Source organism: Eumetopias jubatus, unplaced genomic scaffold (genome assembly GCF_037043125.1).
Source record: "Eumetopias jubatus isolate StellerSeaLion01/CBP00866 unplaced genomic scaffold, mEumJub1_p1.0 scaffold_8, whole genome shotgun sequence".
Taxonomy (NCBI): domain Eukaryota; kingdom Metazoa; phylum Chordata; class Mammalia; order Carnivora; family Otariidae; genus Eumetopias; species Eumetopias jubatus.
Genome location: NW_028274814.1, coordinates 38236009 through 38257620, shown reverse-complemented (window position 1 = coordinate 38257620; position 21612 = coordinate 38236009). Strand labels below are relative to the sequence as shown.

General features: G+C 49.2%; 1 protein-coding gene across 14 annotated transcripts in view; it reads left to right on the top strand.

Annotated features, from left to right (window-relative positions):
• Nucleotides 1-21612, top strand: part of CACNA1C (calcium voltage-gated channel subunit alpha1 C) — a 720546-nt gene that overhangs the window by 445554 nt on the left and 253380 nt on the right. For all 14 annotated transcript variants that reach the window (XM_088025853.1, XM_088025852.1, XM_028121052.1 and 11 more), the window contains exon 4: nucleotides 17545-17684. In XM_088025853.1, the coding sequence (XP_087881979.1) occupies nucleotides 17545-17684 (140 nt within the window). The remainder of the gene's footprint in view (nucleotides 1-17544; nucleotides 17685-21612) is intronic.

Genomic DNA, 21612 nt, shown 5'->3' with positions numbered 1-21612 from the left:
GCTTGGCTTTGCTTCCCTTGCCTGCTCTTTCCCTACCCAGCCCAGGGAGGGTCACCTGTAGCTCTTGGATCCTCGGGGCTGGGCACGTGTGAGACCCAGGGCTAGCACACAGCAGGTGCTCGGTAAACACCACTTCCTCTCCTTCCCCCTGACCCTTTAAACTCTCTGTTCTTCAGTTGCCACTCACTGTATACTCCTTCCTGGGTACAGTGCGGAACAGGTTGTACAGCTGGTATCCTCACAGGAATATTGAAAGTCCTTCCTGTGCATTCCCCACAGCTCTGCCCCAAAGCTGGACACGGGGAGCTCCATCACCACAGGTTGATGGCAGAGAATAGGCCTGAGCGCCCTGCCGTCCCTCAGCCTTCCTTTGCTGCTGAGCCTCCCACCCTGGAAACACACCGGCCACTGACAGTGTCACCCAGCGCCCAGCGCTGTCCCTGGCCTCTGATGTCTCTACAGAAGCCACACGTCACTGTGTGTGGGCAGCTGCGGGTCTAGCTCCACACCTCCTGTCAGGTGGGCAGGTCCAGGTTGTCCCCACAGAGCCCCTTCGCTCCCAGGAGACAGAGATATGTATGAGAACCTTGTAGCTGAAAGGAGCCATGGAAACCATGCAGACCTGCAGTTCCCAGCCTGGGCACTTTCCAGAAACTGGGAAACCTGCTAGGAATCCAGATTCCTAGGCCCTTCCCGGAATATTCTGATTCAGCAGATCTTCGATGGAGGCCCAGGAGGCTGTCTTTTTAACAAGTGCCCAGGACGTTTCTAGGTAGCCGTCAGAGAGCCAACGTTTGCAATCCATGGATAGAAGCTGAAATCCTCCTTGTGTAGATGAGGAAAATCAGGTTCATGGAGGCTGTGTGGATGACCAAGGTCACCCAGCTTGATGACGGTGAAACTAAAATTAGAACCCAAGATTTCCGACTTCCAGGTCAGGGCTGACTGCCACAGCTTGCTCGTTGCCTTTGCTGTGTTTCCAGAGACAGGAAACAATAAGAGGCAGTGCAGAATCCGGGGATCCAAATGTGTTGCTGTATGCTGAGAAGCCATATAAACATGGCGATGGAGACACCAGCTTGGTGCCAGGCAGACCGTGGCTCCAGCCTGTGAAATGAGAACGATGATCGTCCCCACCTCCCAGGGTGGTTGGGAGATAATCTCTGTAAAGTTTTGCACCCAGGCCCTGGCAGGGGACAAGAACTGGGAGCCCAGAGTTTGGCCCACTTCTGAGGCGTTCAAATCCAGTAACCTCACTGGGCAGCCACTGAATGATGAGGGGAATCCCACCAACAGGCCGGAGTGCAGGCACCATTGCACTGCTGGGCCGTGAGCCATTTTCCTTGGGGCCCAGTGAAAGTCGGGGTGAGCACAAGGACCCAAGACATCGTGGCTCCTGGTGTTCTGGGTCCCAAGAGTCCCATCCCCATTGTCACCGATCACAAAATCTGTCTTCATCTGGGAGACAGCTCAAACCCATCCTACCCCTGCAGAGGGCCCCAGGGGAGCAGACCATGAATTACTGTCACCACAAGTCCCCTCTCAGGGCATGTCCCCGGTTTTTACAGCTCTCCGGTTTACATCGTTATAATTGAACTGATCGGCAAGGAGAACAGACCCGTTTTTATAAGGGAAAGGAGACACCCACAAAAAGCCCAAATTATGACTGTTTGCAGTTTGCAGGAAACACTTTTTAAACTAGATCTGCCTTTGGTAGAGGCATTAACCAGTTTCTGAGAAGAGTTCATGCTCAAGAAGCCCAGCAGGAGTTGGAGGAGAAGCAAGTGAGCCCCCTTGGGGAGGCATGTGGTCAGCAGGGAGGCTAAGGCCCGGACACCAGGCAGGAACTCACAGACTTCCCAGAGCAGGAGGTGCGCCAAGGGTGCCCGCAGAGCAGAGACCATACCTTTGCATCATGGCTGCCCCCAGATGCTCCGTGGCCCCGGGTGTCATCAGAGTCTGCAGGATCCTGATGGCCAACCTGGAAGACCTGCCCTAGTAGCTCAGGGAGGGGGCTCCAATGTTGTGGAGTTTCATTTCTGCTCTAGCAGTCTGTGATTCTCCACCCCATGACCCCGCTGTCAGTACCACGGGGGACAGGTGGCTGAGGCTATTGGACATAAGAGGGAGGCCAGAGGTGAGTGTCAGTGTGAGTGGGGGGCAGTGGCCCCACTCCAGGGCCCTTCACAGAGCCTGTGCTTGAGCCCCTCTTGTGGCTGCTTCAGTCTTCACTGAGAACTCAGGGCTTTCTGCTCGATTCACACGTTAGGTCATTGTTTTTTCTGTTTTGCTCATTTTTATAGTAATGATAACTCATACTTGTACAACACTTTGACAACTACAAAAGGCCTTAATAAATATTATTTATGTATTTTTATTTCAAATCCACCGCATCCCTGGGAGGTAGGTTTTATCATATTTGCATGACGGCTGAGGAAACTGAGGCCAGAAGGTAAAGTGATGTGTTCAGGAATCACGGTGGCCAGCAGCAGATCAAGTCCTTATGGCTCTGCGATCAGTACTCTGCCCTTGTTTCGGGCAACCGAGGCCCTGACCTCCAGTGCCGTAATCTGATGGAGGAACTAAGGTGTGCTCACAATTCACTACAGCACAAGGCAGGAGATTCCCCACACCTGCTTCTCCCGCCGTGGTCCCGGTCCTATCAGAAGCGCTGTGGAAGTTTAGATGCTAGAGGAAGCATGCAGTAGATCAGAAAAGGCATACATGCAATGAGCTTTAAAAAAAATCGTGCAAATATATGTTAAGGAAAAAAAGAAAAAGAAGAAGATAGCAGGAGGGGAAGAATGAAGGGGAGTAAGTCGGAGGGGGAGACGAACCATGAGAGACGATGGACTCTGAAAAACAAACTGAGGGTTCTAGAGGGGAAGGGGGTGGGGGGATGGATTAGCCTGGTGATGGGTATTAAAGAGGGCACGTTCTGCGTGGAGCACTGGGTGTTATGCACAAACAATGAATCATGGAACACTACATCAAAAACTAATGATGTAATGTATGGTGATTAACATAACAATAAAAAATTTGAAAAAAAAGATAATACCCCCCCCAAAAAATCGTGCAAATGGGGGTTATTACCATGTCGTTTATATTATGCAAATTTGTGGCTTTGGGCAAGTCCTTACCCCTCTTTGTGCCTTACTATCTTCATCTGGAAAAGAAGGCAGTGGACCCCCAAAACTTCCAGGTTCCCTCTAGCCTGATGTTTCGTGCCCAGATGCGTTCTGCACACCACAAAGCCTGATGGTCCTCCCAAGCCTTCTGGGCAAGCCACCAGGATGGAACCAGAGCATTAAGGGGGTAAAAGAGCAGAAACAGAGGCTGGGTGAGGGGAGTGTTCCCTTTGGGGCAGGAGCCAGAGGCCACTTAGGCAGGGAGGGTCCTGGCTGCCCAACCATGGCTTTTGTTCACGGAAATTGATGTCCATGCTAATGTCTCTGAACCATATGGGAAGTGCGGTTGGGCTGCTCCTTGTGGGCATTCGTTTCCTCACCTGTCAGTTTTTAAGGAGCCTGGATCAAGGATGCCACTTGCCTGTCTCAGCCAGGAGGGAGGCTGAGAAGCTGAGACAGAAGATCCAGTGGACACACAGCCAGAGCTGGTCTCCTTGGGGTGATGTTCTTGCGGCGCCACAAGACCCAGAGCAGCCTCAGGCCTGGGCAAGCCCAGGTCTATGGCAGGGAGAGAGGGCTAGCCAAAACAGCAGAAGCACTGTGCTGCCCTTGGACCCATGTCTCCGTGGAAAATAGCCCTTCTCTGCCTCCATGTGTCCATCCATCCGCCTGTGCATCCATTCATTCACTCACTTCCTTTGCTTCCTTCTTGCTGAGGGATATGAGGGCACCTCACAGTATTAAGTACCCTTAGTCATCAGAGGGACCTTGGAAGAGATGAGTAAGCTCTACCTGAGGTTTTGTCCCTAAATGCACACCCACAGGTGACCTGCCCCGAGACAGTCCTTCCCAGTACTGGAGAATACCAGCTCTAAAGAGTTCTCCTAGGAGACAAAATCGGCCTCCCTATCATGTCTGCTGATGAGTCCTATCTTCTGAAGCCACGTGGAGTCAGTCTGATCCTTCCAAGGGACAGTTCTCGAGCACAGTGTTTCCCCAAGTGTGGCATGTGTCCTGGCTAGCATGTGAGATGATTTTAGGTAGTACATGGATGAACACTTTCAATAGTTCTTTTTACTGTCACCTTCTATGGTGGCAGGGATACTTCTAGTGAAAAAAAAAAAAAATCTCCTTCCTAAATGTCTGTATAAGAAAAGCAAGTCGATTGAAAGCAGAAGTATTAAGTAAACAGTACTAAGCATATATGGACACGGCAAAAATGATGCTGGTCTTGATAAATGCCTCTCTGGGCCGCCCCCTTGCCAGCATCCCCTTCCCGAACCTCTCACCTCTGTTCCCATCAACTTCACCCTGTTCTTTGACCATGGGTTGCATATAACTATCACAGCTTCATCTACACAGATGGTTTCTCGAACCCATGCCTTCAGCTCTGACCCATCATTGTCTCCAGGGCTCTGCACACATTTGCACTTGGATGTTGTTGCTTTTCCTCATCGTGTCTGGGGGACATCTCAGATACCATGGGATTCTAGAACCACCGGTGGGGGGGGCATAGGGAGGGGGACATTTCTTAAGTATTTCCTGTTTAACACGTTAGTGTACATTTTCCCCTCAGTCCTTAAAGAGTCTCAACAGGAGGATACTATCTCCATTTTATAGCTAAGGAAGTGGAAGCATGTGACCTTTAAACAGTTTGGCTAAGGTGCAATGGTTGTGGGAGATCTAAAAATTTAAGAACTCCGATTTGCTGGTGCCATGGAATTCCCATTATGCTGGGTGGCCTTCAAGCCAGAGGCAGGAAGGGGAGTGGAGATTCTCGGGCCAAACTTCGCATTCAGTGGATAAAGACACCACAGCCCAGAGAGCTTGTGGGCCATGCTCAGGCCATTCTGTGGGCTCTGGTCAGCTTCGGCTCTGGACTCGGCCCATGACACTCGTTCTTCCCACCGTTCAGAATGTGAAGTTTGACGTCATGCTTGAAGGTCCCCTCGCGGTCCACCTCCCATCCTAGTGTTTTCTGAACCTGTCACTGCCTTTCCAGTCCCTCTGCTCCAGCCTTCTCTGGTTCAAGTTGTCGTCACCTCATTCCTGGACTACTGCAGGGTCCCCCGACTTCAGGCTAATCTGTCTCAGGACTGCTTTCCATATTTGTCTTCGTAAAACATATCTTGGCGCACATCACCCCTCGATCACAGACCATCCTCAGTCCAAGTCACCACAGATCTTAAATCTCACAGACCTTAAATCCCAGAGACAACTCCCTCGTATGAAGTATAAACACTATCCTGTCAATTTAATTTAGATCCTACCTGTCTCTCCAGCTTTGTCTCCCACAGTGCAAACTCTCTGGCAAAAATGGCCTTCTCCTTGTGTCTCTGTGGGAACTTACACTTCCCATGTGTTAATCACCTCACTGCACCCAGCCTCACCCCTCAGGCCCAGCTCACACCATCTATGCTAGCCTCCAGCCCTTGGAAATCCTCCCTTTCTCCAAGTTCTTAATCTGCTTTCTTATCTACAGGAGTCATTTGGCAGGTAGCAAATGTGACACTGTGCTAGAATTCCTCCCTATCAGGCACATCTTCCTGCCTCCTGGCCTGACTAGGAGCCCCTGGAGGACAGAGCGAAGTCTGATACCCTTTGCAACCTCAGTCCTTAGTCTCCGTGCCCTTCAGGGTGGGCCCCTCAGTACGTGTTCTTCATCCATAGTGACGATGCTGCGTGTCTTTATGGGGGCAGAAGGTAAGGCTGCTGCTGGGGAACAGCCCCTCCTTTCTACCCCCTGCAGTGGCACACCAAGGGCTGGGTGACAGATGGCCTGCAGACCCACAGGGCTGTCTGGGGAGCAGATAAGAGAAAGATGTAAAAGCACATTGTGAAGCAAAAAGCGCAGGCATGTGAAAGAGGCCAAGACTGCAAAATCGACTTCGATGTTTAAAACATGCCATAAAGCCAGATGTAAAAATTCCAAATGACTGCCCCTAAGGCTGTAGGGCCCACAGAAAAAGGAAACTGAAAGCTCTAGAGAAGTCAGAGCAACCCTCTAATGGGAGGAGGAATCCAGTTGGCCCCAGAGGAAGTAAGAACATGCCAGGCTAGGAGCCACAGAGGCTGGAATGGAACTAGGCATGCAGGAAAGTAGCATCTTAACTCCAGTGGGTGTTGGGAGAAGACAAGGTACATATGTGGGAAGGGAAAAATTCAAGCAGAAAAGCTGGGGCGTAATCAACTAGGAGTAAGGAATCCCTTTAAGTTCCTGAGGAGGGATGTGGCATGATAAAAGTGAGGTTCTGGAAAGTTCCTTGCTCAGAAATTTCTTCATCCTGTGAGGGTGAAAAAAAAAAAAAACCCACACTAGGGAGAGAAATGCCAGGTCTGCATCCATATCCTCCATCTCCAGGCTTCTGGTGCTGGGATGTTGAAGGGAATCCTCTGTGACTCTCCACCCAATCTCTCTCAGGACTGTAATGTTACTGCCTCACACGGCCGTATCTTTTGTCTCGACAGCCGTGTGCTGAAACAAGGCTAAGCCAGAACTACGTGGGCTACCCTCTGATGGGAATTTGGGCTGAGCTCGCTAGATCTAGTCTGAGAGCATAATCTCAAATAAGCATCTCACGCACAGGCTGAGAGCTAACCTGGAGACAGAGGAGCATTTGTCTTACAGCGTTTGCAAGCTCTCGCCTTTCCTGGCTGGGTGAGGCTAAGCTTAGCTCTAATGTGCCCAAACAGCTGATAAGGAGTGGAAGCACAAAAAGGCAGTAGGGTAAAGAGGCTGAACGAGGATTGACGTGTAGAGATAGCAAATAGAGCCTATCAGTAAGGGTGCTTTCAGATGCAAGTACTAGAAAACTCAACTTGAAATGGTTTCTACAATAAGGAAATCTTATCTCACATAAAATAAGCCACAGATTAGGATGGCACCAAAGTTGGTTAAGTTAATTCACTGGTTCAATGACTTTACCCAGGACTCCAATTCTTTCCACCTTTCCTCTTTGCCACCATCAGCATGTCGCTCTTGTCCTCCACCAGTGGTCCTCGTCATCCCCAGATGGTTGCCATGGTTCCAGGCTTCACATACAGACATGAGCATGTCCAGCTAAAAAAGAGATTATAGTGCTCTTTTGAATGTATGTCTCTCTCTCCCTTTTAATTAATGAGGAATCTTCTAGGGGCATCCCAGATAATTTCCCTTCATGTCACATTGGCCAGGGATGGGTCACATGCCCCTTCCATAGCCAAGGGATGGAGGAAAATAGACTGGCCTCCATTGGGTTAGACTAGTGGTTGGTTTACAGCCACAGTACTCCCTCACAAGTAGTGACTAGGTTTGATTAGGAGTAGGAAGAGAGTGCAGGGGTCCATACTCTAGCCAGCATCTACAGCCACATGTCTTTACACTGTCAGTGGGAATACAGAGTGCCCTGAGCCAAGCAGGCTGTGCATCTCAAGCGCTTGCTTCATGTTGCTGGGTTTCGACAAAAATCATCCAGCATAGCCCCAACAAAGCCCCAGGCACATCCTATGTGCCAGGTAAATGGGCCCTGGGGTGTTGAGGGCTGAGTTGGTGGGGTCCATCTACCATTATAACCATAAACAAAGGGGAAAACATTAGAGTCCTGGCTCTATTGCCTACTAACTGCAGGACTTTATGGAAAATTACTAAATCTCTTTGATAAGTTTCCTCGTGTATATAATGGAGATAATATTTTTAATCCATCACACAGAGTTACTATTAATGTTATAACTAAAACATCCAGACTCAGACTCAGGTGTTAACAGCAGCTGTGGTGGAGGAGGAGGAAATGGTGGTGGTGGTGGTGATGGTGCTCATGGTAGAGGTGGTGATGGCAGTGGTGATGATAATAGTGGTGGTGGTGCTGACGGTGCAGGTGGTGATGGTGATGGTGGTGAGGTGATCATGGAGCAGGTGGTGATGGTGATGGCAGTGGTGGTGGTGATCATGGTGGAGGTGGTGATCATGGTGGTGCTGATGGTGCAGGTGGTGATGGTGATGGCAGTGGTGGTGATGATGATGGTGGAGGTGGTGATTGTGCTCACAGTAGAGGTGGTGATGGCAGTGGTGATGATAATAGTGGTGGTGGTGCTGACGGTGCAGGTGGTGATGGTGATGGTGGTGAGGTGATCATGGAGCAGGTGGTGATGGTGATGGCAGTGGTGGTGGTGATCATGGTGGAGGTGGTGATCATGGTGGTACTGATGGTGCAGGTGGTGATGGTGATGGCAGTGGTGGTGATGATGATGGTGGAGGTGGTGATTGTGCTCAAGGTAGAGATGGTGATGGCAGTGATGATGATAATAGTGGTGGTGGTGCTGACGGTGCAGGTGGTGATGGTGATCATGGTACAGGTGGTGATGGTGATGGTGGTGAGGTGATCCTGGTGCAGGTGGTGATGGTGATGGCAGTGGTGATGATGATGAGGGTGGTGATAGTGGTGATGGTGATGTGAGGAGGAAAGGAAAGTGGGAGTAAGAGGAATAAAAAAGGAAAGAAAGTACTCACCCTTCCTGTTTCACAAAGAGGTCATGAGACTCAACATAAAAATGTATGAGAAAGTGCCTTCTAAACTGTACAGTGCTACCTAGTGAGTTATCACTGTGGTGATAACTGTTAGTGTGGTGATTACTGTGTGATAACTGTGGTTAGCAAACCTCCTACGTCCATGGGTCCCTCTACTCCTGAAGAGCACTGACTGTCATCCTTCACCCTTGTCTGCCATAACTGAAATAAGTCACTTCAAGAGGCAGAGTGTTGTCAAGTTCCCAGAGACACAAGGGAAATGCTCACAGCTCTGGGGCTGAGAGCTTCTTTAGCAGAATGGAACCCATTATTGTAGATCTAAGGGCTAAGGAGGGAGATGGGGCAAGGACATTTGGAACACGTGGAGCCCAGCAAACAGGACACAGAGAACATTTTGGTTTGGCTTTGTTTTTAAGTTGCTTTGATAATAGAAAGGAGGTATGAGGACTGTCTCTAGTTTTTGTTGAAGTCAAGAGGATCCAAAGAGGCACAGAAGTGAGTTGTGCTACCCGTTTTGAGGCCAGGGCAGGAGAAGAGACAGGGAGAGGCAGCAGGGCTGGTGCCGCTGAATACTCCAGCTGCCCAGCAGGCTGTCATGGGAGCAAGCAGAGCCAGGACCTCTGCAGAGGGCATGCTAAGTCCCCTGGAGCAGGGACATTCACTCCATGAACGTGTGCAGGACACCTACTGTGTGCAGGTGCTGGAGTGGTAGCAATGACAGCAGCTACCATTTCAGTGATGACTGCTTTCTAGTTCTCATTATTACCACTCTTCCCACTTTACTGGTAAGAAACCAAAGTTTCAGAAGATTATGTAGCTTGTCATAGAGAAATAATTTGATCTCTGGTGTATCTGACTCCAAAGCCCTTTCTCCTCTGTCACTTTGCCTTTCATTTAAAGACACTTCTTCACCAAAGGTGACAAAGACACTTGCTTCTGCCCTGCAGGCCCTCTGCCCCTGGAGAGGAGAAACACACAGAAAACACACCCGTTGTGATGAATGCTATCATCTGAAGAAAGGGTGCTGTAGCTGGGGGGAGGGACTGATTAATTCCAGCCCACTGGGGGCAGAGGAGGCAGGAGAGGGTTGAGAAGTCCGCACAAGATGATGACACTGGAGCTGGCTTGGCTCTGAGAGGGAGTCCGCCAGGTAGAGAGAGGGGCAGGGCTTGTCAGGACACGAAGAGAGCTGCACAGAACAGCCTGTCTGGTTTGCGTGAGCCGTTTGGTGTGGCTGGAGCTCAGGGTGGTGGCTGAGAATGAGGCCTGAGGGACAGGTGGGGTGGGACTGTGACAGACCTGGGAGCCAGGCTAAGGAGGCTAGATTCTACTTTAAAGCTGAGGGGAGCTGTTGGAGGTTTTTATGCAGTAAAACAGCTTAGATGTCAATGGGAGGGGTTAGGGAGCCACTTAATACCCAGCCATTGGTGGAGGCCTAGATGGAGATGGGCAGTGGGGACAGGCAGCGTAGACAGGGTCTGTTTCCTTGGGCCAGGGATTGGTGTGACTCCTCAAACAAAGGGGGGCATTTACGAGAGTTTTGAGACCACTGCTGCACACTCCCTCCATTTGGGAAATTACATTGCAGCCCACAGGTCACTAAGCAAATGCCCCATTGTCCCCAGGAGTAATTCAGCCCTGATTGGTAATATCTGTCACCCTCTCCACTCCATTATACCCAAAGAAAAGGTAATATCCCTGAGCCGGAGTGAACTCCTTAGAGAGGAAGGGGCTGGCCATGTTCTGACAGCCAGAGCTGCCCGGTGAAGGACGGGCCACCTTAGAAGGAAATGACAGCCTGAGGTAGAGGTCACCTGGAGGGATCGCCTGCTGTGGGCAGGAGGCTGGCCTGCGGGCCGTTTGGGCACTCCAGGAGGGGGATGCAGGCAGCACATGACAAAGGTTGACTGTTCCCTCTGTACCAACCACATGCTGGACACCAGATAAAGAACTGAAGCAGGCTGGTCTCTGCCCTGTGGGGTTTACACAGAGGAACCCAGACTAGGGAGGGACCCAGGGATGGACAGAGATGCTGTCTTGGAGTCAGGGGTAGTGAAGGGTCCAGGAGGAGCAGACAGGTCCATACCCCAACATCCAAGGTGGCCTGCTTGGCACTCTTTGGATCTGAGTCAGGTGCCACTGGGCTGGGGCAGCCGAGGCAGGGCCGGCCTCCAGAGATGAAGATGTGAACTTGAGGAATTAGTAAGTGGATAAGTCACTTCAACTTAGCATCATGTGTAAGCACAGAGAAACAGTCCAGTTGGAGGAGAGTTTTTGTTTTTTTAAACTGAGCTACTGTAAAACCCATGACACTGGCATACTTCTCAACTCACTCAACTCAGCTCAATTGCTACTTGCCCTCGCTAAATAGGTGAAATTTTTTTTTCAAAGCTGCTTTACTTGTAGGCTATTAAATGGTTTGTGCTGTTCCCTTTTTCTTTTTTTTTTTTAATATTTTATTTATTTATTTGACAGAGAGAGACTCAACAAGAGAGGGAACAGGGGGAGAGGGAGAGGGAGAAGCAGGCTTCCCGCGGAGCAAGGAGCCCGATGCGGGACTCAGTCCCAGGACCCTGGGATCATGACCTGAGCCGGAGGCAGACGCTTAACGACTGAGCCACCCAGGCACTCTGTCCTGCCCCCTCTTTCTTTGCTAGAAGTCCTGAGTCTCAAGGCCAGACCATTTGAACCACCAGACACCTTCTAAATGAGGCCCTTGGGAAGGAAGGGCCTGTCCTCAAAAAGTTCTGCAACGGAAGCATTCATCCTCAGGGGCAGCCCACATCCCTTTCCAGCCCCCTTCTTCCCAATCCAGGTGCCCCAGGCGTCTGCCCAGGCATCTGTCCAGGGTTTCACAGAAGATTACGCTGTCAACTTTCTGATGAGTTATTCCCTATGAAGGTGAAGGCTGATACAGGTTTAAACATGACATCGTGTACTTTGGTTGGAGACCCCTAAGGAAAACCTTTAAGATCCAAAGGAATATTTCTCTTTTTTTTTCACTGTGGTAAACTCATATATAACATAAAATTTGCCATCCTAACCATTTTTAAGTGCACACCTCAGAGTCACTAATTATACTCCAGATGTTGTACGGCCGTCACCACTGTCTACTTCCAAAGTTTGTCATGCCCTGAAACAGTTCCTCCCTCCCTCCAGCACCTTGTAGCCTCTCCTCTACTTTCGGTCTCTGTGAATTTGCCCATCCTCGACTTTTCATTTAAGTGGAATCTTACAATGTTTGTCGTTTCATGACTGCCTTCTTTCACTTAGCATCATGTTTTCAGGGCTCATCCGTGTTGTAGCCTGTTAGACCTTCATTCCTTTTTATGGCTGACTAATATTCTGTTGTGTGATTATCCCTCATCCACTGATAGGAGAAAGTCTTCTTAATGGCTGAGTTCCAGGCTCCATTAAAGACCCCAGGAGAGAGGAAGATTTGGAGATCCCTGCTGCCCTTCCTTCCAGCTACACCACGTAGGTGGCCCTTTACTGCCCAGAGGCCCCTGGCGGGCGCAGCAATCCAAAATCTCAGTCAGCCCGCAGATAGAGACCCCTGTGCTATGGCAGAAACAGCACAGGACCAGCCATGAGGAAACACAAGTACTCATCTATGGGGTGGATGTGTGGCCTTGGACAAGTCCTCTTACTTGGGATGTGTGTCTTTGTAGGAGGTCCTTCCAGCTTCTAATATTCTACCAAGTCCCTCAGTGTCCTAAGAGACACTTGCAATGCAGCAAGTGGTGTGGGGCAGAGTAGACCCTCAGGAAATGTGTGTGATCTACTGCATGAAGGAGTGAAGGACCGAGAGAAAAATTGGAGAGTAGGAACTGAGGTATTCTAGTTTCTTCATCTCCCTTCCTTAGAAATAGTCAGGAGGCTGTTTTAGAGGTCAGGTTGAATGATACTTCAATTATGAAACAATCTGGAATACAGGGTGCTGTTTGACACATTATTATTGTGTTTCTTGTCTTTGCACCTTGTACTGAGATGGAATTGTATGACTGGGCTTCTCATCAATTCTGTTTGGTGTAGAAATCTTGGCAGCTCCAATAAATACACTTGCATAAATGTAAGTGAATACACACAGGCTCTCTTAGTATGAATTCTCACACCTTGGTCTGTTATATAGCAGGTGTGAGCTGTGCAGTGTTCAACACAGATGGTGGGCATCACCCAGCTGTGCCATGCATGTGTGTGTGTGTGTGTGTGTGTGTGTGTGTGCAGAAACATGCACACGTGTATAGACATGGCAGGCTCTCCATTGTTGTCCTTGTCTGAAGAGCTCTACCCTGGCATGGCTTCTGCTCATAAGGAGTCTGTGTTCTCCTAAAGCACAAATATTAATGATCTCCTTGCTGAAGGACCTTTTTATTATAAAAACCTATTTGTATTTATAGTGATCCTCAGAACAATGAGGAGAGGAACCCTTTGTTCCTTTCCATGTCTTGGAATCTGACTGTGCCTTAGGCAGAACCGCACACATACAAGGGATTGGCATCCTCACTTGCCATAGAATTTTGAAGAGACTTTGGAAATCCTCTACCACTTTGGAATTGGTATTCAAGTTCCCAGAAAAACAAAGAAATAAACAAACAAAGCAGTGATTCTTCTTCTCAAATAAAATCTTAATGCAGAAACCAGCATTATAAAGCCAATAAAAGTCTTCCAGATTAGTCAGAGATGGCTACTTCTTTTTCTTGTATAGTCTCTGTCCTCACCCCATCATATGGGTTCCCTGGACTCTTTTGAACTGTGTTAGGATCCTTGGACAACTTAGCATGTGGGTACAGATGGTGCTGCTCTGGTTCAAGTTGGCAGGGGGCGGTCAGTGAGCAAAGCCCCCCCTAACCTGTAACTGCTCCCAGAGCAGCACTGTGGAAGTCCAGGGCTCTCTGCAGCACTGCATTTTTTTTTAATGCTTAGCTAGTTCTTTTACAGACGAGGAGACAGACCCAGAGAAGTAAAGTGATTTGCCCAAAGACATACAGCCAGTGGTACCAGAATCAAGATTATTACCATCAAAAGATAATTGAGTCTCTGTCCTATATAATGAAAGGTAGGATACATGTACATGAAAAGATAAAGGGAAAACTAAAATTAACACTGTACTCATCAGTGTCTATTAGTTCCATAAGTGTTTAGAAGACATCGTGATTCCTGGAATCTAAGGCTCTCTCCACTGAATTTTTCTAAATATTTGAGACATGGGTGTTGCCATGGGCACCAGCTGCCTGCAGTAGTGCTGAGAAATGAGCAGGGAGAGAGGAAAGGCAGGGAGAAGAAGATGAAAATGGAAAGGCAGCAGTAAGGGGAAAGAGCCCTGGATAGGAAGGAAGGAAGACAGGAGTGTCTGAAAGGCTGAAGTCATCACACCTGCCCCAGGCAGGTAGGGCTTCACCCTTGATTTGGGAAGGGGGTCCTCCAGGAGTCCTGGGACTCCATTCCGGCTTATTCCCATTCCAGCCTTGACGTCCTCTCATCGGCAGGTTTGCATGCCTCCTTGACCCTTTGCAAGGTCAACACAGAACAGTAGGAACAGAAACTTCCCAGGTTGGCTTCCAAAGTTCCTGAGTTCCCAAAATCACAGATCAAAAGGGGCAGTTCACAGGCTGAGTGTTGTGCATTCTCAGAGAGCTCTACGGTCCCTCAGGATTCGGGGGAGCACGGAGCTCTGGCCTCAGAACTCAGGCAGGAGGAGGGCTATGAATAAATGTATATTCACAGGACCAGAGGCACCAGGACATTAGCACAGCAAGAGAAAGTTCTTGGACAAACTTTTGCATTTCTCCACTCCATTCATTTTTGCCGTTTTTTTGCCGTTAGGTGTTTCTGTGGCAACACAACATAGGTTTTAAAAGGATCAACCAAGCTGTTTCATTTGTTTACATTGTTTGTTTCTTTCTTGGGTTTGGGCGGGGAGGGTGGGATTAACTTCAAGGGCACTCAATCCCTAAAGTCAGAACGAATACAATAGAGCCATCAGCATGCGCACGTGCTCAGAGGCAACAGGCACCTACCCCTTCTCAGGATTCTTTGTCCCGACCACTTCTTACTGGCCACCTGGACCCTTTCCAGTTCTATCTCAGATCCTTAAACAACTTAGTATGAGGACTGACCCAGTTGTGTCTCGGGGGATAAGCGGGGACCAGGGAGAAACCTTCCCCTGGCACCCAGGAAAGCGAGATGAGATGAATGGACCTTTTTGACCAAGGGTCAGGGAATCTGCTTTCCCATCTTCTGCACATACCTCCCTGGCCTTGGTATCTTACCAGCATTCTGGATTTTCAAGTAAGGAGGTTAATTAAATACCCTCTAAGATTCTTTCTATCTCTCCAACTCAATGGGTTTAAGCAGGATAACTTCTGCCAAGGCAGTACGTTCCCATAATGTGAAAGTGCTTTCCAAGGGATGAGATTGGTCCTCACTGAGAGGGATTCCAGCCTCATCTCTCCTCTCTTTAGTTGGCACGCTCTCCCTGGGCAACCTCATTCAGCCCTCCCTGCAAGCTGAACTCCCCCTGACCTCCTATGTCTGATCACCAGTAACCCCACAAATGTCCCACAAATCCTTTAACTCAGCAAGTCCAGAACTGATGGCTCTCCCCTCAAGTCCCCCACTGCAGTGAGAGGCATCACCATCCAGAGTCGCCCAAGTTAGAAGACTTGGGGGCAGGGGGAGCACTTCTGCTGTGTCTTCCCCCAACCCCTACATGCAGCCAGAAACCAAATTACCTTCTTTCTATCTCTAAAACCCACCTAGTTCTCGCCAATCCCGTTGTCTATCTTGGCTCAAGCCTTCATGGTCTCTGCATGGGTCACCCCCCAACTCCCTCCACCCCCATTGCCACCCTCACTCCCTAGACCGGTGCCAGATTATAGCGCACGTCCGACTCCAACATTCACTATCTCCTCAGGATAGAATCCAAGCACCCAGGGGCAGCTCCAAAGCCCCTGGTCATTTTGCGCCTACCCACCTCTCCAGCCCCATAACCTTCGCTCCAGCTGATCAGATGCCTGCATTACCTGAAGCTCTCCACACACACACAACTTCCACAAGCTCCCTCAGGTTGCACATGCTTTCCCTTTCAACTCCGTCCTGATGGGGTTTAACCCATCATCAACCGAATCAACCCACTTTAACCCAACATCACCTAATTTTAAAAGACCAGAGGCTCCCACATACTGTTATTTGTTCCTGGGTCATGCTCCCCCACCCCACCTCTGTAATAGGTAGTGAGTAAAAGACAATCCTGCCTCTGAGGTGCGGATTAAGGCCGGCTTCTCCATTCCCTTCCCACAGCTACTGCCTGATCAGGGCCTTCACCGGCACATGGGCTAGTGGTTCTTAAACTTCAGGGTGCCTCAGAAACACCTGGAATCGTCTGCAATGCACATTCCCAGGCTCCAGAGCCAGGAAATCCGCCTCAGTAGGTCTGGGTAGGGCCCAGAATTCTGCATTTTTAAACTTTGCCTCCTCAGACTGCTTCACCCTGAGCTGGGCACAGTGAGGCCAGCACTCATGCCAAATTTAGCAAATCCGAAAGAATGGATGGGAGCACAGGTATATGAGTGGGCTAGCCCCCCCCCCCCCAGAGCTACCCGTCAGAGTCCAATGTCCCTGGTCTTGGAGCACCTTCCCAGCAGGCAAGACAAGAGCGGGTATGCCTTCCTAGGTGATGCCTTCCCAGGTGAGCTCCATCTGACCCAAGAGCGAGTATGCCTTCCCAGGTGATGCCTTCCCAGGTGAGCTCCATCTGACCCAACACAGGATGGGAAGATAGGTCTGGGAGTTCTGAGCCTACTGCTTCCTGGGGGCTGTGACTGGGCCTGTCCTGCTTGAAGGATCTGTGGCTGAATGCCATGTGGACCAGTGTTTTGTGGCTCCAGTGAGAGATGGGCTGAGGCTCCTGCAGAGGCGAGCAGTGGAGCATGAAGGCATCCAGGCAGCCTTCGCCTGGTGGGGGCCATTAAGGCTCTGCACTGGGAACAAGGTTGTGGGAGAAAGCAATTAGTGGTGAGGGAAGCCAGTGAATCAGCACACAGAGTCGGCTCGCTCTAATTGAGCCTACAAGTTTGTCCTGTTAAGTGTGGGCTCCCAGGGATAGGAGCGTCATCCTTAAATGCAAAGCCTTCTTCAAGGTGGCAGAGGGAGGAAAAACACTACCTCCCACCTTTTGAGAAAAGAGATGAGCCTTTTCTCTTCACTGCCCCACCCCAGTGCCTGCCTCCATCCTGGAAATGCTGATTCTCAGCTGAGGGGGTCTGTCTTTGGACAAAGATTTTTATTTTCTCAAGAAAGAGAGAGACTTCTAGTTCAGGGGCAGGGTATATGAGCAGATTGCCTATGTTTCAGCTGTTGTTAGGAGCTTTTCAATGTCTCAACTTCTTTGCGGCTATGTTCCTCGTCTATCAGTTTGGAGAACGTGCTTAGTACACTCCCCCAAGATGGGTTCTTTATCTTCAGGGTTTGTTACCTCAAGGTGGCGGTACACTTTTCCTGTGGTTCTGTCCCCTCCTTTCTGAGCACTGTTCTCCTCTGTCTTGGCATCATTTCCCTCTAGCTCAAGACATGAGTTCTCTTCTGAGAAGGTACAATGAAACATTCACTAATTAACTAAATAAGACGTTTTTCCAAAATGTGTAATTTTTCTACCACCCTAATATTTGCATTTTAATGGGACATTTGAAGACTAAAAAAACGCTTAATGCCCAATGAATTGGAGGTCTAAGGTTGTAACAGACTGGGGAATTGGTAATCTGGCTAGGAGGTCCTACCCAGGTCCACCTAGATCCTACCACAGAGTGGGCAGCACTCTCCTCCACCTGCTTGTGAGATCTGCTGGTTCAGAACTTTCCAGATCCCTGATCTCATTGACTTTATTTTTCTCTCCCTTCTATTTTTGTTTCCTAGGAACGAGTGGAATATCTCTTTCTCATAATTTTTACTGTGGAAGCATTTTTAAAAGTAATAGCCTATGGACTTCTCTTTCACCCCAACGCTTACCTCCGCAATGGTTGGAATTTACTAGATTTTATAATTGTGGTTGTAGGGTAAGTATCACTACCTTTCTCTCTTCCCTCCCCTCACCCCTTACTATCCACCAACATGTGCCTCTGTTTTCTTCTGTTATTTGTATCTCTTTTTGATTTGGTCATAGAGGCACTGGGCACCAGGCAAGATGAGAGGATCCATTAAAAGTCACTTTGAATTCAGACTTTCTCCAAAGGGAAAAGAGGTCTTACTTAAGAACGTCTCCCTCATACACATGCTCACATGCGTGCATTCACAAACACACACACACACACACACACACACACACACACACAACACAGAGTGGAACCAGAGGGCTTTTAATGGAACTCAGCATCCTCTATGCAGCTGAGGAGATTCCTCTGCTTGAGGTCTTTTATTCCATCTCCAACCACATCTGGCCTGACAGCTCTCTGAACCGGTTCCCCTGCTGTGTTCCTGAGCAGAGTTCGTCCAGTTGGCCTGGCGAGCAGCCCATGGGCATGGGGGTGGGGACGAAGCTGGCACATAGGTGCTATGGATGCCCACTCTCACCTCTACAGTGGGTCTCATCGGGGGCCCCAGGAAACAGGCTGCTTGAGATAAGTGGGTGAGGAGACAACAGAGAACTTTGAAGGGCCAAAGTCGTAGGTGGCCTAAGTAGAACCAAATACACCTTCCCCAAACACGCCGTTCTGCTGTAGCATGAGATAAATCAAGGTCAATATATGCTTTAAAAAAAAAAAAAGCAATGTAAAGAATCATAAATAAAATTCAGAAGTGATGGTCTTCTTATCTGGGAGTTAGCAACTTTACAAAAAGATCCTATACATGTGCTATGTGAAATGTAGTTCATTAAGACACAGTTGATGAAGTTTTAACTGCTCCTCCCTTTTGTGAAGGGAGGGCACCCTATAGCAGATTCTACTTGGGCTTCTTGGAGCTCATCTGTCATTTCTCTGAGCCTGGAGAGTGGTCACATGGTGGCCACCTTGCATTTTTACTCCCGTGGAGTTCTGATAGCCTTCAGTGTCAAGGTCAATATGTCACTGGGCCCATATCCCAGGAACCTGTTTTTGATTGGCACCATTTGTGCCATCCCAGTGAAGACACGAGTCCTTGTGGACTCCTCCAGAGCACTCACTGCTCATCATCTCACGGGAGTGTCTGGTCTTTCCTGCAGGAAATAACAAGAGCAAATCAAGACCATTGAGAAGTTATTCCTTGCCTCTGGCCATCTGGATGACTTATTAGGGTTGTTTGGAACTGTTTTAGGGGTTTTTCTTTGTTGTCTTTTTTTGCACAGCCAATGAAAGACACACTTTGGCCACATTAACACCAAGGATATTTGGGTGACATGAGAAGCACTAAAGTTATTGGAGTATTTGCGAGGCATAGATCTGGCTCCAGAGGACTCAGAGTGAGGATGCAGTTATAAGAGAACTTGCTGCTTCTGTTCACACCAGGATAAACAAAGAATAACTGAACAAATGCCTTGAATTAACTCTGGTAAACCATAGCAAAGGCATTTAAGGTACCTTGTTCCACATGCCCCTAAATCCTTTCAAATTCAGTGTCTTTCTCAGGGCCTCAGGCTCTGGGGAACCTTTCACATATGCCTAGAAAAGAGCCCCAGGAATGAGATTGATAGAGAGATAAGGGTGCCTTCAGGGACTAATTTTGTTTCCGCAGAGAAGCTACATCTTCTTCTCAGGATTATGGAATGAGTTAGAGTTGACTGCGTACCATGCTCTGCCCCCTCCATGGCCTCACCGGCAGCCTGGGAAGTCAAACCAGGAGCACAGGGCAGAGCTTAAACCGGAGCTCGGGAGGGAGGGAGCAGATGCCTTGCCATGCGGCCTGTGTCTTTTGCTTGTTTGGACTTTGCTTTATCCCTCACCCTGCTGCTCCTCCCAGTAACCGCAGAGGGCAGGCTTCCTGGGGTCAGCCCAAATTTCAGTCACATCTTCCTGGGGTCTAGGCCGTGAAGCTGATGAAGAGGAAAGCATCCAGACTGGCCCTCTTCCAAAAAATGCCTCTGGTTTGGCTGTTTAAGCCACAGAGGTTTTGATGCTAGTGGTTGCTTAGCTTGTGGGCTCATATGACCCGTTGGGCTTTTCCCCCATTACTAGCACACACGGACATATTTGACACCCAGCTTCTCTTCTCCAAGGGCATTGGTCCTAGCGGCTCTCTGTCTAGTCTCAATCTTGGCCCATCCTTCTAACTTGAAAAATCACACACACACGCACACACACGCACACACACACACACGCGCGCACACACACACACACACGGTGTAGCAACCTGCTCTCTACCGCCATTCCTCCTTTTCCTGCCCCCCCCTTTTTTATCATATTAAATGGGTATCTGTCTACTTCCCTTATGTCTCCTGGGAAAGATCTATTCTCCCAGGCCCCTCCTCTGTAGCCACTTAGGGGAAGGTTTCTTGGGCTCTCCTACAGTCAGAGGGGAATCTGCCTTGCCCTGGGAGAGCCGGGTTTGTCCACCTGCTGCCTGAGTGCCGGGCCAAGAGCTGCTCTCTCATGTCTGTATTGCCACGGAAGGGCCTGTGACAAGAGGCATTGCCTAACCCCCACAGACCTGTCACATTTCCTTCCTAAAGTGGAAGGGTCTCCTTGGTTCAGTGGGGAGATGAGACTGCTGAATGAAAGTGGGGAGGACTTCAGAGGCCTCTGTGAGCTACCTCTCCCCACCTCAAGCCAGGGACCTAGGGATCCTCACTAGATCCCCCTGCCTGAGACATTCTACTCCAGCTGCAAGGGCTTTTGCTACCATCTCTCTCCCAGTGTGGTGGCCCTGCCTTTCTGAACTGCTGGGCCCTCTAGAGCTTTGTTGTCCTCTTTTTAAAAGCTCCAAGTCCAGCTAAGGAACTGCCAGACACAACTCCTGAAGAATCCCCCTGCCAAGCATCCATATCTGAACCCAGCCCTTAGGGACAGATAGGCACAAAGCAGTGGTTTCAGCTTTACAGTATTTAATCAAGGAGAAACACACCAGCCCCTACAAGCCAAGAACACCTCCTAGACCCATTCCTGAATTTTCTACCTTTTCAAAATTAAAATCAGACACTTAATAAAGTGTCTGCATCAAGTTGGGGCAGAGAAAAGAGAAGAAAGTTGTCTAACCTCTGTTCCCTTCAATAAATAATATTATGTGAACATCTTGTACCCTAATAAGCATACTGCTTTCTTCCAGGAAATACTAGGAACCAAATCTGGTTTGGATTTGGAATGTTGTTTGACAAACTTGCAAACTGGTCTCCATTTTCTAAGATTTCAGCGATCTAGACTTCAGTGGAAAGAACATTTCTCTGCAGAGAAAGAAGCCTGTTTCCCCCATCCTGGCAACTCTGCCTGGGGTTCAAGGCATCACCAGCTAACATAGGACACCATCAAACTGCCAAGCTGAGCTGAAAGAATCACAGGGCTGGGAAAGACTTTAGATGTGGTCTGGCCAGAGTTGTCAAACTTCTTTTAGCTACAAAACCCATTGTTCAAGCAAAGCCTTACTCAGAGAGTCACGAAATCCATTCTGTTCCCGCCACTTATCTCTGGCCTCGCTGCCCAAGAAGTCCCTAAGCAGTTCCATGGAGCACAGTTTGGAAATCCTTCATCTAGAACAACCCCATCCTTGCTGGGCCCTGCCTGGATTTGCGTTTCTGCAAAGCTAAGCCCCCAGCTGCAGCCTCCCGTGTTTCCAGATCCAGTTCCCTGGGCATGAGTCATTTCAGGAGCTCAAGCCTGTTCCTCAAGAATGAAGTTGCCCTGGCCTCGAGTGCAGGTCAGATGTGTGGCCCCAGTTCTGATATCTGGGCTTCCCCTTTGACCCTCGGCCACAGCCCAGCACACACTCTGTTGACAGTGAATTGGCAGTCATCTCTAGTAGAAAGGGCAGAAATTGCCCCCATGCGTCCTTTCCCCTATTTTTCTTGGTTACCACAAAAGC